General features: G+C 48.2%; 1 protein-coding gene across 2 annotated transcripts in view; it reads right to left on the bottom strand.

The window, feature by feature from the left end:
* Nucleotides 1–4,976: 4,976 nt before the first annotated feature.
* UPRT (uracil phosphoribosyltransferase homolog) overlaps nt 4,977–19,908 on the bottom strand; it is a 183,882-nt gene continuing 168,950 nt past the window's right edge. For both annotated transcript variants that reach the window (XR_011274137.1, XM_069612581.1), the window contains one exon: nt 4,977–5,340. Coding sequence is in view for 1 of the 2 variants with exons in the window: in XM_069612581.1 (XP_069468682.1) it covers nt 5,234–5,340 (107 nt within the window). In the remaining variant the exon portion in view is untranslated. The remainder of the gene's footprint in view (nt 5,341–19,908) is intronic.

Raw genomic sequence — 19,908 nt, 5'->3', positions numbered from 1 at the left:
GGCGTCAATGTGGGCCACGGTGGACTCTGATGTCTTGCGCCACAATTTTCGCCTCTGCCAGCCCCACCGTTAAACATGACTAGCTCTGCGCTGAAAGTTCTGGAAGGAAGTCGGCCATTTACCGCCAAAGCCTCTGGTTAATGGCTGCCAGCATGGCATCCACGTTGAATTGACAAAGATGTAGCAAAGCGTTGGAATAAAGCTTCCTCCCGTACGCGTCCAAGATCTTATCCTCCTTGCCTAGCAGCGCAGAGGATGACTGTAGCTTTGAATAGAGTGACGCTGCAGCAATTACTGAAGAGTGCGGTTGAGGGTGGGTCGACAGCAGGAGTGGATCCCCCTCCATTTGCCTATACTTGCCGTCGAGCCGCAGATTGACAGGCTGGGCCGAATGGGGCTGGAGCCACCCCTTTTTGGCCAAGGCTACAATGTCCCTCTATATCGGGATCCCAGTTATAGCCATGGGACGTAGAGTAAGCACCTCTGCAAATACCCCACCTCCAGTTGTTCAACTTTGTGTTGAGGAAGGCTTAAGTACTCTGCCAGACTTACAAGTTGTTCGTGGAAGTCCTTAGTTGATGGTGTGTTGGGGTCTTCGACCTCGTCTGTATCCACCAAGGCGTCCGGCTGGTCCAGCGCGGGCAGAGGGGTGCTGGGCACCGAGGTGTGTAGACTGGAGCCAGAGGCTGCATCAGAGGCTGGTACGGAACCGCCTGAACTGTTGGAGGCAGGGGAGCCGGAATCTAAGGAGCCGGCGTGGGCAGCAGGGGCTGCACTGGGGCCTGCAGCGCTGGAGCCATATGAGGAATGACTATAGGCGCAAGCAGAGGGGCCAGAGGGAGCATTTCCATGATTACATCCCCAAGGATGGACCCCATATCTAAGGCAATCTCATGAGCGTGAGGAACTTTTCAAAGAACCTGTCCTCGCAGGCCGGTTAGGTGGCAGGTGATATTGACGAGGTAGCGGGTGGCTGCTGAGGCTGGTGCATACTCTGTCCAGCTGTTTGCGGGGTAAACCTGCTCGGCTGAACGATGAGCTGTAGGCCACAAACCTGATTGACACCAGTCCCACCTTGTAACTCTTTCTCCCACCTGCATCCGTTCCTCAGGGTGGTATCGGACAAGCGGCCATATTGTCTGGCGCAGCAGCCATCTTGTCAAGCTGCATACCATGTGCCGAAGTCGTGGTGCTTGGCTCACTGGGCCCGGCCTCCTGCAGGACTCTTGGCGATGGAGCGTGAGACCTACACTGCACCTCAGGCTGAGGCCTGGTAGGCGGGTCGCCCTCACAGAGTTGCCGGTAGTGCTGCGTGCAGGCACCCCCTCTGACATCTGGCTGGTATTAGGGCATAGCCCCTCGGGTGTACACCCGGTAAAAGAACATTGCGGCCCTCAGCATTGTCTCCGGAAAAATCCAAAGACCTCTCGGCCGGTAGCTGAATTAGCCTCGGTAGCCGTGCTGGTGCGAGAACCTGAGAGGTCCCTCCCGTCTGGATGTTTCCTTGGGAAGGAGTCGCCCTTGTGGGGCGCGCTGGAAAAGAGCGGCCCTCCCTTGGGCCTTGACTTATGTCTGACAAAGTCCTTCAAGTCCTCTGGAGGAGACTTCTCAAAGAGCTCCCTCCACCTAGCTAGTCTGTTCTTCAAAGCATGCGAAGACAGTGCGTTGAACGTGGAGCAACCCTCCCATCCGTGGTCAGGGCCAAGGAGCGGAGGTAAAGAGCGTGGAGATCTGATGTAGGGAAGAGCCCCTCACAGGCTTGCCACCTGCTGAAGTTGACATGTGCCGAGGAGGAGCGTGGGCCAGAGGACCTAGTACATGCTTAATAAAAGACCAAAATGACAGAAGAAAGTATCCGGGGAAGAGTGTGTGGTATTACATGGCCGAAGCCAAACCCAGGAGCACTGGTGAAATCGTCCCGTTTGTCGATGCGGAAATGGGGAATGGGGAGTGGCGCAGGTGGGCGGAGTCAGGGGAGCACATGCGCCCCGTGCAGCTCTAAATTTAATGGTGAAGATTTTTTTCCTGGTGAAAAAAAAATTGAGTCTCCTGTCCCTAGCGAGGGAAGCCAAAGCAGTATAGAGCAAAGGGGACGGGACGCAAGTGTAAAGGGAGTTACCATAATTGTGCACAGGCTGGCTGAGAAGGCCACCAGAGAGTGATCAGAAAGGGTGGCCTCTAGTTGAAGTCAGTAAGCAGTGGAAATGTTCCGACCTTTAACATCTCCCTTGAGCAATACAGGGACTCGACGGGAAGGGATTCAGGTGGTACATCCAGGTCTAGAAAAAAAGGGAACCGAGCGGGCAAAGGTTGGTAAATGGGAATGAAAGTGAGAGAGAGCAGTGCCGGAGGTTAGCTACTAAAATATTTGATGGAAGAGGTGAGAAATGGTGAGTGAAGATGGGTCAGTGCCGTTCAATCATATGTTAATGTTAAAGGATATTTGTATCACACACTATCACCACCGGAGTGGTCCCATGTCGCTCTGGTGGCTCTGAAAAAAAGGAAGGAGGGGAGCGAGTTAGCGGGAATAAGCTAGAAAAGTGCAAGAGAGCCATGATGTGCTGTTGGCGGCCTCAGCCCGGTGGGTCCGTTGGCTGGGCTTGCAGTGCTTTCCACTTGGTAGTCGTCGTGTACTGTTGTGAGAGTCTGTGATGTGTTTTGTTGTTGCAGTGTAGTGAAGTTTGTGTGGTTTGTTGTGCTATAGAGTTGTGGTTGTGTTTGTTTAGAGTTTGAGAGGTGTATGCAGAGGGGTGAGATTGTTAGTGAGTTGGTTATCGATTCATGATTGCACGCTTGGTCCAGGCTTGGTGAATCGCATGTCAATCATTGAATCACATTACCATCTAGATGTTGCGGACTAAACTTAAGAATTCCATCTGAGTGTGGTATATGCAAAGAAAACCCCATTTCTATCTAGATGTGATGCAGGCTAGGTTGAGTATTCCGACCAAGCGTGGCACATGCTATCATTTATAGTTCTATCTAGAAGTGGCGCATCCAAGTGTGGCATATGTTAACAATCACATTTTTCTAGATGCGACGCAGGCTAATCCGTTAAAGTAACTGAACTATGCCAACACCAATTGCTGATCTTGAGTGTCCTGCATATTCATTTTAGTCTACAATAGCCTCAGTTACTTGATAAACTTGTACCAATCTCTTAGTATCCTACTTTATCAGAAGTAGAGGCAGGCGAAGGCCTTATCATTGGATATATTGAGAAAGTATTTTGGTATTCAATATCACTTAGAAAGGGATATTGAAACAGCTAGATGCATTTTGGAAACAATCTGCAATAGAACTACCGTCCAGGCAGAATATACACAAGTGAGAGATTGGTACAAGACTAGCAAGGAACTGAGGCCATTATAGACTTCAAGGAATAAGCAGGACACACAAGATCAGCAATTGGTGTTGGCATATTTTAGTTACTCTTAATCAACTCTAAATCAAAGCCCTGAAGACCGGTTAGTAAAGGTCGAAACACATGTTGGCGGCAAACTATTACAGAAACATGTCTTGAATATAACAGCTGAACATTGCTTCTATTTTGTATACAAACGATTTACATTTTCAGGGTGTAGCGCACATGGTCACCAGTTATCCATCAACTTAACATTTATGATCCCGGGCTAGTGTCAGGTTGGTTGACCATTGCATGCTTTCTTTACCCCGCGACCTTTAGTAGCTATTTGTGTATCTTTTAATCTAAAATAGTATATCAGCTCAATGAGGTGTTAGCCCAATTAAACTAACCTCAATATGTATTCAGTCAATTGCCACGGTTACATAGAAGATATGTCGCAGCCATCATATACACTGGTTGTGTTTATTATTTGGAAATACAATTTAAAAAAGGTTTAAAACAAACTAAATAAAAACAACGGGTTGGTAAAAGCAGCATGTAAAAAATACCCTTAAATATTAATAGTTCATCTAGATTCTGTGTCTCTAGCACACCACATTAGGTAAAGAAGACTCAAAGGATGTAACCACAACTGAGAATATTTACTTGTTTAGGAACCTAAACCTATTACTAGCTTCCCAGAAATCCTACCCACCCTCCAGTCATCAAGTACAGTGATCTTGAGCAGAGCTGGGCTCCACTCTTCCTCCCCAACAGCAACCCCCTCTGGACTCATAAATGCAAACTATTAGCCTGTGTCGCTATCCAAGTAGAACCCCAAATACAAGTCCTTTCTAACTGGTTATTGCTACAGATGTCCAGTCTATAGACTTGTCCACCACCTCAAGGTTTCGTAATGCCAGGATCAGCTAACCCCACACAGCAGTGATGTATATTAGTGTTGCTGACACAAGGATAGAAATTAAGATTGGAGAAGCACGAGCTAAAAGCAGGCACTGGGTATCCAGCATCAACCTGTGACCAGGCGCTACCACTGGGGAACGAGGAGCTAGTCCATAATGTTCCACAAATCGAACTAAAACATAAGAAGCGAACAATTTTTTCCATTATTTATAAACCCTTATGCTTTAAATGTCAGATGTGCCTAAATGTTCAACTGTAGATTGTCCGAAACGCACATAAGTATGTTTGCTCGGCATCAGTTGGCCTGCGGGAGCAGCCAAAAGTTAACTCCTGGTAGCTGTTGGTGTCAAGCTACCCAAGATCCTCTAGGCCACAAGCAGGGCTCCAAGCTCCCCTCAGTTTCGAACCGTGCTATGCCCCATTTCTGTTTGTAACGATAAGGTTAATCCAAAACAGATTATCAAATGGTATTTGGGAAAAACTGCACAGCGAATGGGATGCACAACCTGTGGCAAAAGGCTGTTAAACATGGAGCGAGCTCAGCAAATCAATTTAAATGTGTAGCTCGTTCATCAAGTCATACCAATTGCTTTCACTCCAAGAAGGGAACCTTTTAGAATGCGATGGAGCGGTTGGTGGAATTCCGCAATTGATGTTCAATTATTTAGATCCAAGACTTTCAAATAACATTGATTACTCTGTCTGGAGTTTTATTTATTTTATTTTTTTTAAACAGGCAGCCCCCTTACAGAGGGCAAATAAAAACATATTAAAACAATCAAAAAGTAGGCGCTTCTATCAGCACACTATTAAACATTTTTTAAATGCGTAATAATGGAATGTGCCTCTTCAATCTACTTGGACAAAGAAATGTTGTAGATTTTCCACAACTATAAAACAACGAAAACACCACAGCGTAATAAAAACGTGTCAGCAAACAAATACATGTATTAAATACTCTTAATCAGTTCCAAAATATTTTTGGCCGAAGTGCGTTGGAGCAACAGGATGAACCTCTGTAGTTAGGATTGTGATGTCTGGGAATTCCTGAATAATTGATATGGCACCTATAAAGAAAGAAGAAAAAACATTTGATGGATAAAATACATGTATTTATTTTGGTAAAAAAATGTAATAGAGACAGCCCAAGGATTGTATTGCTTCACTCTCCACCCGCACCTTCAGCCCTTCTTGGACAGAAAACCTTCTCATGTGTATTAAGAAATCACTTGCATACATTACAGTAAGACTACTGTTTCCGGGTCAGACAGGATTCATCAGATCCTTGGTACACCTTCCCCCGATAAAGAAACTCCATCTGAAAACGCCATCCATCTCACTTGCCTACTGTATCCAGCTCGTTACAACAGATCTTAGAGCATTAGAAATCTAACCATATCAGTTTTAATTAATGCAAGAATATAATTCTACATCTCCAAGGATAGAAAAGTCTACAAAAGAAAAGTACATTTTCTTTGCAGTCATAAACAGAAATTTAAATACAGCTTTCGTGGCTGCAAAGAAAATAGAAAAATATATATTTTACTACAATAAGCTGTCGCCATTACCCAAGTCAAGGCTATGTTTATGAATCTATACCATGAAGTGTACGTTTGAATTAACATCTGTCCAGATGTGTGGCCAGCCAACATAATGCCAAATGAATCACCAGCGCAAATACTGGCAAAATTATGCAACTTTGGGATGAATAGCACATCAAAACTATCAAAATGAGATTTTATGCAAGTTTAAAACGGAGACACTTTGGTGTTGATGCGGAGGCCTAAACAATTAGGAGCTGAAGGTATCGTGTTCCCATGTCTTCCTTTTAACAAATATCCAGAGTTGCAGAGATGTTGCGAGACCACTCGGAAGAAAGAGCAGGGTTCGAAACTGAGGGGAGACTGGAGCGATTTAGCTCCTGCTTGTAGACTAGAAGAGCCTGGCTGCAGCCTAGAAGCTACGTCTGGCTCCCCATGCCAACTGATGCGAAACACACCTATGTGATTTTACCTCTCAGCCTTTGAGACCATCTCTAAATAAGCATTAGGACGTATCTATAGGACATTCAACGCTTAAGGGGGAATGGGGGTTATTAAAACAATAAGCAAAGTATTAGGTTTGCATCTTATGTGGAAGTTAGATTTGCAGAAATGCTTTGTACTAGCTCTTGGTTCCCCAGTTGTTGCTTCTGCTCACTTGTTAATGGCGGCTACCCACGACCAGCTTTTAGCTCCTGTTGATCTAATCTTAATTTAGATCCCTGTAGAGCAACCTTGGCGGTGACCAAAAGATGTAATGGAGGTGATGGAGGACTCGTGTTGCCGAGAGAGACTGTTGCAGGAGGCACATGGGTCAAGTGTCATGCCCTACACCCTGGATTGGGGGCGAGTTGTGCACTGCAACACAACTCTGCTACAGCTGGGCCCATGATGGAGGAAGTGACTAGGGTGCTAGTCCAAAGCAGGGCACCAGCAATGGCCCTCTGGGAAGTGTGCAACTGTGATGAGCCTAGCGCCAGTAGTTGCCAATAATACTTGAAGAGAAGCGAGGAAGCTCATATGAGATTCTGTTGGAACAGTCTAGATGATTTGAAGGTGACCCCATAGATTCCATGGCGCATTTAAAACAGCGGGAACAAAGGGAAAAGGATTAGCAGCCAGGGGACTGGAGCTATTCGAAAAAGCAAGCAGTCCTTGGCAAGGAAGATAGCAACCGGTTTCTGCTGGAAAGGAGGGAATGGGAGTGAGGAAAGCTTCTCCTTTACCCCCATGTCTCATGGCAGCCGTCGATGCAAGGGGGGGGGGGGTGGAGAGGTGGCATGTGGGCAACCAAGATTGAAGCAGGGCACAGCTGGTAACCCAAAGACCGAAAGCTGGAGAGGAGGTCCATAAGAATAAGGAGCGACTCGTGGATCCCCAAAAAAGCATAACGGGTAGAGTCACTGGAAAAATGGGAAGGCATTAAGGGCAGCGGCCAGCTCAGGGCCCAACTCAAGATCCCCATGTGTGACCAATGGCAACAGAGTAGACCTCTGTGGGTATAAAACTAAGTGCCTGAAGGGAGGCACAGGAAGCCGGCTACAGCGACGCAGTGTAAAGTCTGCTAAAGGACCACATACTACATACAACGGTGTGTGTTGCCAAAACGTCTACACACTGCAGACAGGAAAAATGAAACGGTCTGGATCACGAGCTGGAAAGCTCAGCTGTGAACATCCTAGAGTCCATCAATCAAAGAAAGAAAAGATTGGTTGAAGAAAGTCCTAGACCCGCTGATCGCCAGTCTTCGGAGTGGAAAGAATGCATAGTGTATTGGGAAAGAAACACCCAGCACACAAACCCAGAAGGCAGCTTATTAAAACATGCTCAAACCATTCATATCAAAAATCCTGACCTCGAGACAGAATTCATACCTCCAAAAAGGTAAAATCTAGAGGACTCATGTTTAAATCTTCAATCGCGTTGATCTTCCCTATACTACTCTAGCAGACCAGAAGCCTCAGAAATCTAACAGTGGGGGGAACAGAAGTGGAGGAGAATACAGGTGAAATACATGCTAACCTATTACTTTGGGCGAAGAGTGATTCAAAGACACAGTCAAAGAGGGACTGGATGGAAACATTTTCAGGAGGCAATAAGTTGCCCAGAGGGGAGGATTGACATGGCTCTTCAGATGAGCATGTTGAAAGGGTGATTCAGAATTTCACATGAGACAATGAAGGAGAAATGGTCAAGCGGAGGAGAGCAACAGCAATGGATTTTTGACTGACAAAAAGACAAACACACAGAAAGTGAGATTTATTATTGAAGCAGACTTACCGGAGGCGAGGCATGCTTTCTGGCTTGATCTATGGCTCAAGGGTGACCTGAAGGGCATTGTGGCCTAAGTAGTTAACTGCCTATGAATCGATGTAAAGATGAATTTCTAGAATCTCGCCTGGAGGACAGATTTTAGGAAGCCACACTAGTTCTACTAAACAGGGGAATTCTGAGAGGTTAGCCAAACCCAATCAAGCTAAGCGTGGAGAGTGGTCAAGGCTTAGTCTCAGGAGAAAGTGAGTGGGGTCAGTGGTCCACAATGAGTCCACACAATAATTCAATTTAGACAGGCAAGTACAAAAATACTATATTAAGTATAGGTCCAAAACGCACACCAAGACATGAAATAAACTGGTAGTAATATCGCACAATACTCAGTTTTCAAAACGTATATACAGTCACCTTTAGGTTTGTAGGAATGCATACAGTAACTTCAAGAAGGTAGGGATGTGGTAGAATGAAACCAGTTCACAAGAATGTTGCACTAACTTTATAAGTCCAATCCCTATGGATGTATAAGGCCTTGTACCCAAAAGTCAAAGCGTTTTAGGAGAGTGAGCGTATGCAGGCAGAGTTCCTGTGGTGGTGAAAATGTTCCAGAAGAGATTCAGCAAGTTATAGGTATGTAAAATATGATTCCATCTTTCAGAAACAGGTTTTTTGATCAGATGATTAAAAAAAACGATGGAATAGTCGAAGGATAAGAGGGGAAGGTGAATGCTTTGGCATTAAATAGCCCCCGATTCTGATTTTACCAGATTACTAGGTATGTAAATTGGAGAGGGTGGCTTGTTGGAACTAAGCTGGCCCGCGGTTGGATCCAGTAGAAAGTGCTCAGGAGCTGCATGTGCTAGTATGATTCTTCTGGTCAGTTCCAGGATAATGAGTGTACCATTTGCAAAGAGGAAATACAGAAGGCCCCGATGCAGACTTCTTCAGAACACTGCACCAGATGGGGGGAAGGAGAGTTCCAGCAATACCTAATGCACAAAGGCGACAGCAGGAGTCTTTACAGTCACGGTTGAAGACGACCTTCCAGGGCAGGATCCCTTGGATGCTGGGAAGCTAAACGTGGCAGGAAGGAGACTTGTGGCACAAGCTGGCGACCACTGAAGTTTGGAAACAAATGCAGAAAGGCGGCGATTCTACTGAGGTAGCCCACTGGAGAGCTGGTGGACCAGAGACACTTCTGAAGGCTCGGGATGACTGGATCCTCGAGAATGCGTCGAGAATGGTTGGTCCCACCAGTCGAAGGATTGAAGCACTGCTGAAGGCCTTCGTAGATCAGGTAGTCCAGCAGGACTTCATCAGGCCAATCACAGGAAAGGATGCTGGGTCTGTTCAGGAGTCGTTTAAATCTAGTGTTCTAGGTCTCTGTCTTGTGAACACTCGGAGGCCTTCGGGTGAGTGGCGCTGTACAAAAAATATATAAATAGATATACTTAACTCCATGCTAATCTGAAGAAATGGCTGCAGGAGTACTCTTCTCGTCCTAAATACTGGCTGGAAGCAAGTCCAAGCTCACCAATGGTAAGGATCTGCACCATTCAAATAGCCAGCAGTGGGTTTCACTCATGCACACACCCCCAGACTCTCTGGCACCACTGACCTCTCCCCGCCCCCACCACCCCCCAGGAATCACTAGCCCACGAAAACAGCAGCTTTTCCAGGCCAGTGTAGGGCCTTATGTGGGATTTCCTGACCGGAGAAGGCAGGAGGAAAGCGTAACAGTATGGCCAAAGGACAAGCAAAAAATCTCGTGACATGGCCATTTTAGGCCCTAGCCATGTTTAGTAGCCATGCGCAGTAAATGAGAGTGTGCACACTAAAAATAATGAAACAATGGCAAAAAGCTATCTGCTGGCACCAGCTTGTCTTTAGGCGCATATAAAAAGTAACCAAAATCCCCCCCCCCCCCCCCCCCCCCCAAGTGTAAAAGACTAGGGCTGTACAAAAGTATCCCCCACTGCACTGTAAGATGTGTAAAAGGTTACCAAAAAGCTAAAAGGAAAATGGAAACAGTCTCCCAGTACTAATAGTCTGAATGACTGATCAGTTTACCCACAACAAATTAGCAAAAGGCCAAAGGTAGTAAAGCTGAAGGCTTCACTTCCCTGTAAAACACCAGGACAGGTTCAAAAACAAAAAGCAAAACATTTGTGGGTCCATAGAATGTGGAGGGAAAATGTCCTAGAGAGGGATCATTCCTAACACATGTGAAGCCTCAACTGGCCTAGTTCGGTGGAAATAGACTCACAGGATTCAAAATTGCTCCTGAGAGACGATTAGACAGACTTCATGCAAATTGGTTCAATAACAGCTCCTCTCAGTAAGGTTGAGAAAGACACATTTGACATTTTATTGAAGTGCTCTTTGGCTTTGTAACAAAAGGCTTCAGCACTAAAACATTTAAAATAAGAAAAATGTAATATACAAGAACCACAAATAAACAACAGCAACACAATTCTAAAATGACAAATATAGAAAATGAACAAATAGGCAAGGCAATATTTACATCAAAATTGCACTAAAAAGTCTGAGAGCTTCCTTACAAATATGAAAAGCAACAGATGTAACGACCACGGATTCGGCAGAATAAATTGATCAGACAGCCAAACAGCGACAGAACTCAAAGTTGCAGTAACCCTCATCTCTCACGCAGCACTGGACCTGCAGTGAGGATATGTCGACTAGTTTCAATGGCGTAGTTTCAATGGCGTGCTTACACAGGCGACAACGCCTTTCCTCATAACAAATTCCTCGCGAAGCTCCTGTGTAATCAAATGTGGGCAAGATGTTAAAGTGCAAGTAACATATAAGGCGTGTGAGATTGCGAGTGTCAGGTTTTAACGAATAGGGACAAGGGGTGCTGGGATGCTTCTTTTGAGCCTTAACTTGGCAACATTTTGGGATCTATCCCAAACCATGGTTTTAGTTTTCAGCTCGTGGAAGATGGAGGGTGTGCATTGTCAGGAAAGAAAATGGTACTTAACCCTGGTAGAGTTCCTCCCACGTATTCCTCTTCTTTGATGGAACATGTAATGTCCAGCTTCAGTTGCTTCGGAAAATATTTTTCGGCAGAGGGTGCTGTGTGCCGATGGCGTCGAATCTATGTCCTTCGAAGGCCTCAGTTGATGGTGATGTCATCGAAGGGTATATATAGCTCGCTTAAATACAGGCATGAGAGTACTCAGCCTTGGTGGAGCGGAAGCTGTAATAGCACAGGAAATTCTATTGAGGGGTAGGTTGTGAGGGCGATGGGGAATACGTGGGAGGAACATCCAGTCGAAAGAATGTTACCAGGGGCAAGTAACTTGTTCTTCGAATGGCTTGTGTACTCCCACGTATTCCTCATCTTTGACATACTTCCAAAGCAGTATTATGTTTGGAGAAGGGTGTAGAATTACAATTTAAACATTTTCAAGGGCAGAGCAAAGTACTGCTTTGCCAAACGTACCATCCTGAGCAGTAAGGTATTGTAAACGTGTGGATGGAAGACCACGTTGCAGCTTCAGATATTTCTAATTGGAACACTCCTTTGAAGGGTTGTAGATGTAGCCATGCCCCTGGTGGAATGAGCTCTCAAACCTTCAGGAGGATCTTTACCTGCCAGTCTGTAGCATTCTGATATTGTGCGAATTATCCATCTAGACAAGGTCTATTTGGAAACAGCCTGACCTAGCTTGTATCCTGTGTATCCGATTGAAAGTTGGTAATCAACTCTCAATTTAGACATTCGAGACGTAAAAGCTTAGCGTTCTCCTAGAGTACAACCTGTGGAGTCTTTCCTCTTCCTTACCAGGATGAGGTGGAGGACAGAAGGAAGGCAGAACAATGTTCCGACTCAAATGGAAGTCCAAAACAACTTGGCAAAATGGAGGGTTTGACCCTTAAAACAACCCGGTCCGGGGGGGCGTGGCCAGCGAGCGATGAGGACGTGACTCGTCTGCGCTCCGATGGCCGCCTGAAGAATCCTGTAATATCCTGCGTTACGAAAAGGTGAAATTGCTAATAAATCCGGGCAGCCGAACACAATAGCAGCACCTAGCCGTGAAAGGGGCCGGATCCACGCCGGAAAACGCAAGATATCGGCATTGTAAACTGTAAGAACGTATCGCGCGGGCCCAACCAAGATGGCCGCCTCCAAGTCGCGATGAAGTAGAGTGAAGACAAACGTGGGCAGCTGCGAATCTCAACTGTCGGAGCAGATGCGGTACTAAATACCCTCGGAGCAACTGGGTGTTATTCAAACCACAGACTTTGCACAGCGGTGGACCATATCCTGTTGCCGAGGGCGAGCGGACTCTGCGATCTTCCCCCACTGGCACGCGACGGTGGAATCGACCCGCGTAACAACGCCACTCCCGGGCAGCGGTGCCTCGGAGCGCCATTCGGCTCTTGGGCGGGCGGAGCCCGAGAGATCAAGTCAAGAGGACCAAACCAGAATGGCGGGAAAAGACGTGAAGGGCCTGTGACCCTCCTTCCTCCCCGCCCGACCACCGACATCCCACGGCACCTGGCAACCTGGCGAGGCAGCCTATCACACTCCTGCTGCGGTGCAGCCGCCTGGGGAGGAGATAATCGAGAACCTTGTGGAATACTGAACGGAACCATCTTTGCGATGCGAGGGGAGAACTGAGTAGGCGAGTTGGCCCTCCTTGATACGGAAATACATACGAACAATGTATTTCAAGGTACTAAGGAGGCAAGATAAATGAGGTGATACCCCGAACAACTCATCAGTGAACAGAACCTCAAGGAGACCACTACTGCTTAAGGCTCCTGAGACTAACACTGTAAGCAAGCTACAAGAGCACGGTAGAGGCCCGAGATGAGGCGGGAAAAAACAGCCCCTCTAAACAGGCAACAAGCGACCCACGCAAAGCAATACCATGGGCAAGCAAAGGAATAAGAAAACCTCGACCCAATACACCATGGACCAATACGCCACGAGCACAACCACGGCACTAAGCACAGAGGACGCGAGGGTAACCCCCTCTCCGCCAAAGGAACCACTCATTAAAGGTCGTGATGGCCGCCATCGAAAACTTGCGCGCCTCGGTGGAGCAGAAGATGGACACCATCTCCACCGAAGTCTCCTTCCTCTGCCACGACCTCCAGAAACTATCATCCCGGACCGGGGAAACAGAACAACGAATCTCCGGAGTGGAGGATGACCTGAGCGGGGTACACCAACAACTTGCGCAAACATTGAACCGACTGAAAACCCTGGAGGCCCGAGTCGACGAGTGAGAGGGAAGGTCCCGCCGCAACAACATTCGTATCCTGGGACTACCGGAGCGTGCGGAGGGACCCAGCGTGGAACTCTTCCTGGAGGAATTGCTGGCGGATCTCTTTGCACCAAAGACCTTCTCAAAATTTTTCTCGGTGGAGCATGCACACCGCATGCCCACAGGATGCCCGATCCCCGGGTCCCCCCCCTCCCGAGGACAATCATCGCAAAACTGCTTAATTACCGCGACAGAGACGCCATCCTACAAATGGCCCGTACCAAAGGATCAATGACATAACGGAGCGAAAATAGCCTTTTTTCCAGACTACGCCCGTGAGGTCCAACGGGCCAGGCAATCCTTTGAACACCCAAAGAGGAAACTACGCTCCATGAACGTGAAATACGGACTGCTGTTCCCAGCCCAACTGAAAATCCTGCATGAGGGCAAAACTGTCCATTTCACTGACCCGCAGGAGGCCTGGAGATGGGCAGAAACTCACATTGGGGGGGACTGGACTGGACCGAATCAAAATCGCAATCGGAGAAAGACCTGCACAGCTACCCAGACCGGATGTCCCAATCGAACCAGACGGAGACCCCAATGAATAACGGATGTTTAAGAAAAAAAGATGTGCAGCGGCTGGACACGTAAACGGGCTGATTCACGGCATACTCAATGCCCGATCACTTCTCCTGGCAACAACCTGCAAGGAACACTCCTCCGGTCACTTCTCCCGGCAACAACCTGCAAGGAACACTCCTCCGGGTGTATCATCGATGGCGGATTACCCCCATCCCCCTGCAACGGATCACATGAACCGCAGTCACCAGTAACACACCATGCCACCGGCGGCCGCCATGCCCCCGACTTGAGACTGAGACACCAGACCCACAAGGGTATAGTAAGTCAGAGGGGTAGTGTGAACAATTCATGTTAAGTTAACCTGGCGACAGTTTTTAGGCGCCAGTAGAGTTCGGGCGACAGATACTTCATGAAGGGAAGTTGTATTATGTTCATCTTTTTCCGGGGAACCATACCAGTCAAACGTCCATAGCGAATTCACCAAACACAGTGCTCGCCGCCCACGCTCCCACCAAATGCGAACACAATGTTTAAGTTCATACACACCACGCGCCCGCAGAGCACAACACCATAAACCTCTAGACAGTAATGGCTACACAACAACATAGCGACCCCGATTGCCAAAATACACAAGCCTCATCGATGTCTAATGAACGCCATAGGTCTCTTAAGCTCCTCACATGGAATGTGAATGGCATGGGCTCAAGTATAAAACGCCGACTGATCCTACAGTTTCTTAACAGACGCTCCCCTGATGTAGCTCTTCTAACTGAGACCCACTTAGCAGACTCAAACTGCCAGTTTTTCCGCAGATCCAAATATCGGGCGACGTACCACGCAGGGTATACTATGGGCTCCCGGGGGGTCCTGATCCTCCTGCATAAACGACTCTGGGGGGAGACAATGGCTATTCTAGCGATATATTCCCCACCGGGATTGGGGGAGGCTCTCCTGGGGGAGGTGACGGCCCTGATGGCGCAACGACAGACGGAGCTGTGGATCCTTGGAGGGGATTTTAATGTTACGTGTAACACTCGACCGGACCCATATCCGCAACCGGAACCCGCGCAGGCCCACGGGTCTAGCGACCTTTGCATCGGCGCTCGGTCTGAGCGGCGTGTGGAGAGAACTACACCCAACAGACCGTGGATTCTCCTTCCACTCTGGAGCACACGCATCCCTATCCAGGTTAGATTTTTTTTTCTTCCCAACCCCCGAAGCATATAGGGTAAAGGCGGCAGAGCTCCTCCCCCGCGGCATATCAGAGCGTCCCCTACCGCCCAAAACATGGAGATTAAACAGCTACTACCTGGGCCTCCCTGAATTCGTGGAGCATATTACTGTAAAGTCAGACGAATTCTTCGAAATTAACACAGGCTCGGTGGAGGACCCAGTGACACTTTGGGAAGCACACAAGGCGGTACTTAGAGGGGAGATGATGGCCTGGATATGCAACAAAAGGAGAGAACATCATAGGAAAGTAACTGAGGTAGAAAAGTGGGAAACCAATTACATCGCTGACGCTACCCCAGAAACACACCGCTCCCTGTTAAAGGCCAGATCTACCCTGCATAACACAGCGCTGGACAACGCCAGACAGGCACACAGGGAGTCCAAAACCAGAATTTATGAACAGGGAGATAAAGCAGGTAAACTATTGGCGTGGCTGGAGCGACGGGAGGAAGGGCACAGACATGTTAGATTAATTACAGATAGCCCAGACAGACCGGCGCAAACAGACCCAGAAATAGCAGAGGCATTTGCCAACTTTTATTCCTCGCTCTACGCCGCTCCAACGGCCCCCACGGAATCATCCCTTCTGGAGGAGATCACGCTCCCGCAGTTGTCGGAACCCCAAAGAGCACATCTGGATAGGGAAATGGATGAAGCTGAGATTGCGGAGGCCATGACCCAACTACAATTGGGGAAAACACCAGGCCCAAATGGCTTCCCGGCCAAGACCTGGAAGAAGTTAGGCACCAACAAGATGGCGGCCCCCCTTTGTGATCTGTTCCTAGTCGCCAAGACGCAGGGCACCCTTCCCGGACCTACGAACCGCCAATATCGTGGTCATTCCCAAACAAGGGAAACCTCCCGACCAATGTAAGTCGTATAGACCGATATCGCTCATTAATAGTGAAACTAAAATCCTGGCCAAAGTATTGGCAAATAGGCTCCAAATGGTCATAACGGCTCTGGTCCATCAAGATCAATGCGGCTTCATGCCGCAAAGATCGACCAGAATGAACCTACGACGTTTACACCTGCTCCTGGAAAGGGCCCCAACCCTTAATACACCACTCGCGTTGCTTGCAATTGATTTTGAGAAAGCGTTCGATTCGGTGGTACGGGCAAGACTCTGGACAATAATGCGGCGTATGGGCATAGGCGAAACCTTTCTCAGCTGGGTTCAACTTCTATACGAGGCACCCTTGGCCGCAGTTAGAGTAAACGGTTGGACCTCTAGAACCTTCCCACTGGGCCTAGGCACTCGACAGGGCTGCCCACTGTCCCCCCCTTCTCTTGGCCCTGGCAATCGAGCCACTAGCCCGATGGCTCCGACAAGTAACTACATGGTCCGGATTCCAATGGCCAAACGGACGGGAGAATAAACTCTCCCTTTACGCAGACGACCTACTGTTGTATTTGAGCAACCCGGACCATGCATGCCCCATCATAGCCCGAATGCTGATGACCTACGGCAATTTCAGTGGCCTCAGGGTAAACTGGGGGAAATCAGTCCTCTTCTCGGTTAAAGGCGATGATCTGGCAATTCCCCGGGACACCCCATGTCGAGTGGAGAGGGAAGGTTTTCGTTACCTGGGCATATGGGTCACTGGGACACTATCAAACTATGTGTTGCATAATCTACACCCCTCCTGATCGACCGCTTCAATGGTGACGTACAGCACTGGAGGCTCCTGCCACTAACACTCATGGGGAGAGCGGCCCTATTCAAGATGATGGCACTTCCACGTTTCCTCCATGTCCTGAAGAACGCCCCTCTAGCCATACCAAATTCTGAGTTCACCCGGGTAGAGGGCATCTTAAGGAAACTAATATGGAGGGGGGGGGGGCAGCCCCGAATAGCACTAGCCACGCTGCAGCGCTCTGTTTGGGAGGGGGGCATAGGAGTACCACATCTCAGATCCTATTACTGGGCCAGTCAATTAAATATAGTTAATGACCTCCATGGGGACCCAGAACTCCCACACATCAGAGCGGAATTACCAATTACCCAGGACACCCCACCAATCCGAACACTATACCAAAGCCTACCCCGACCCCCCGCACAAACTACTTCATCCCATATCACGATTGTCTGGAAGCAGGCCCATAGACGCAAAGGCTGGGAGAACAGGATCACCACGGCACAACCACTATGGGGCAATCATATGCTGACGGAGGTTAAAAAACTGACTACATGGACCCGATGGGTGAGGGCCGGGATAACAGTGGGAGATGTTATCGCGGATGGCGCCATCCTTCCGTTTGAAACACTCCAACAGAAATTTGGAATCCCGGCAGCAGAACTATCACTATACACAACTAACACACGCTCTCAGGGGTTACAGGCAAGAACTTGCTGACGCACCAGATTATACACCCCTGGAACGTAACCTACTGCCACAACATCTCCCCCACCAAGGTAACGACTATACTGTATAAGGCCATCAATGCATTCGCTACTCTGGAACTGGCCAGCCTCAAAACTAGATGGGAGCGGGATATTGGGGATATTGACCCCGAGGACTGGATTCAGGTCCTCATGCACCCTCGCAAAATCGCAATAGACTCCAGAATAAGACTGGTACAGCTCAAAATACTTCACAGGGTATACTACCCCCGCGTGACCCTTTTCGGTTGGGGAAGGGCAGCAGACCCCAATTGCCTGAGATGCCGGGGGGAGGAGGGCACTTTTTTTCATCTCCTCTGGGACTACCCCAAGATCAGAGACTTCTGGACACAATGCTCACAAGTACTTACAAGAACGCTGGGCCGCACAATAACACTAGAACCCGCAATAATGCTACTGGGCGCTCTGGATGAAAACGCCTCGAACAAATGGGAGGGTATTCTTCTCTCCACAGCAATGGGCCTGATAAAGCGGGACATAGCACAGAAATGGGGTGCACCGGAATGCCCAACAGTCGACCAATGGGTCAACGAAATGGACATCTGCGCGACAAAAGAACACAGAATATACACGGCAAGGGAGTGCCCTGCAAAAGCTACGAAGATCTGGGGAAAGTGGGAAGAATGTGAAATCTGAGAACTATTGGTGGGCAATGGCGGGAGCACTGGGGTCCTATCTTGAACATTACAGGCGACATACTACTGGAGGTGATGCATGGAGTGGCAAACATGAACAGACCAAGGAATCAACCCGGGATGGGGGGGTGGAAGGGGGCAGGGGGGGGGGAACTGTTGATATGGTGTATAAATGTGTTTAAATTACCAATAAAATAGGTTTATTAAAATTAAACAAAAACCCTGTCCTTGTGGAAGGCATTAAAGGGTGGCTTGGAGGAAAGTGCCTGCAACTCGCTCACTCTACGGGCGGATGTCAGAGCCATCGATAGGATTGTCTTAAAGGTTAACAACCTTAGCGGACATGTGTGCAGAGGTTCAAATGGAGCACACATCAGGAATTTCAAAACCAGATTAAGGCCCCAAACCGGAACCTGGAAAGGAGTTGGAGGGAACACATTAATGAGCCCCTTTAGAAATTGAGTCACCAGTTGCATTTTGAAATCCGAGCATTTCTCTGAAGAGCGCTTAACCATCGATAGCGCTGCCAAGTAGCCTTTGATGGTACCTATCTGAAGGCCCAAATTAGCCAACGATAGAAGAAAAGATTGGACATCCGGTGTTTTACACAGAAAAGGATCAACATTTTCCTTGCACCAGTTTCAAAACGTATTCCAACAGCAACGGTACAAATATTTTGTTGCTGGTCTGCTGGCCGAAAGCAACACCTCCATCATGTCATCTGGGAGGTCCCAATCCTTGTATCTCAGTCTTTCAGAAACCAAGCATGAAGTTTGAGAGTTTTGACCTCTGGATGGAGAACCTGACCCTCCTCTCGTGAGAGAAGGTCCTCTCTTTGTGGAATACGCATCAGAGGACCGATGGACATGTCCAGAAGGTCCAGGTACCACGTTCTCTTGGCCCAAGCTGGAGCAATTAGAATCATGTTTTTCCTGAACCTTCTCAACCTCCTGATTACATGAGGAAGGATTGGGACTGGAGGAAACTGGTACGGGAGTGGAAACTCCCAGTCCACCACAAATGCGTCTCCTAGAGCTCCTCTTGGAAGAAATTCCCCGGAGCAGTACAGTTCGTACCTTCGGTTCATACTGGTCGCAAACAGATCCACTTGATGGGTTCCCCAAAGGGTGAAGATCTCTTGAAGGACTTCCTGAGCTAGTTCCCACTTGTGAGAGACTGCTCTGCCTGTTCAGAGAGTCTGCCACTGTGTTCTCCTCTCCGGCTAGGTGAACTGCCAATAGGGAGATGCCTTCTCGAATTGCCCAGTACCATACCTGCATATACTCTCTGCACAGTGGTAGTGACCTTACGCCTCCTCTTTTGTTGAAGTAGTGCATAGCCACTGTGTTGTCAGTCATTATCAGGACATTCCTTCCCCGGGAAGAGGGCAGGTAGGCATTCAGCGCTAGTCTGATTGCCCTCGGCTCCAAAAGATTGATGTGTATTTTGGACTCTGATGGAGGCCGATCACAGATGGTCAGATCATGGCATGGGCTCCCCACCCCATGCACGAGGCATCAGTCACTACTGTAATCTCCGGCCATGGTTGCCAAAAGGGTTCTCCCTTCAGATTATCATCCCAGGCACACCACAGAAGATCCTGCGAGACCCTGGATGGAATCTGAAGTTGGTCAGACATTTTTCCTGAGAACTAGGACCAGTGTTATTAGAGCCCATTGAAGCAATCCAATTCTCAAACGGACCTACGGCACCAGAAAAATGCAGG

This window comes from Ambystoma mexicanum, chromosome 5p (genome assembly GCF_040938575.1).
Source record: "Ambystoma mexicanum isolate Mex_15411 chromosome 5p, UKY_AmexF1_1, whole genome shotgun sequence".
Lineage (NCBI taxonomy): Eukaryota > Metazoa > Chordata > Amphibia > Caudata > Ambystomatidae > Ambystoma > Ambystoma mexicanum.
This window is presented reverse-complemented; position numbering and strand designations above follow the sequence as displayed.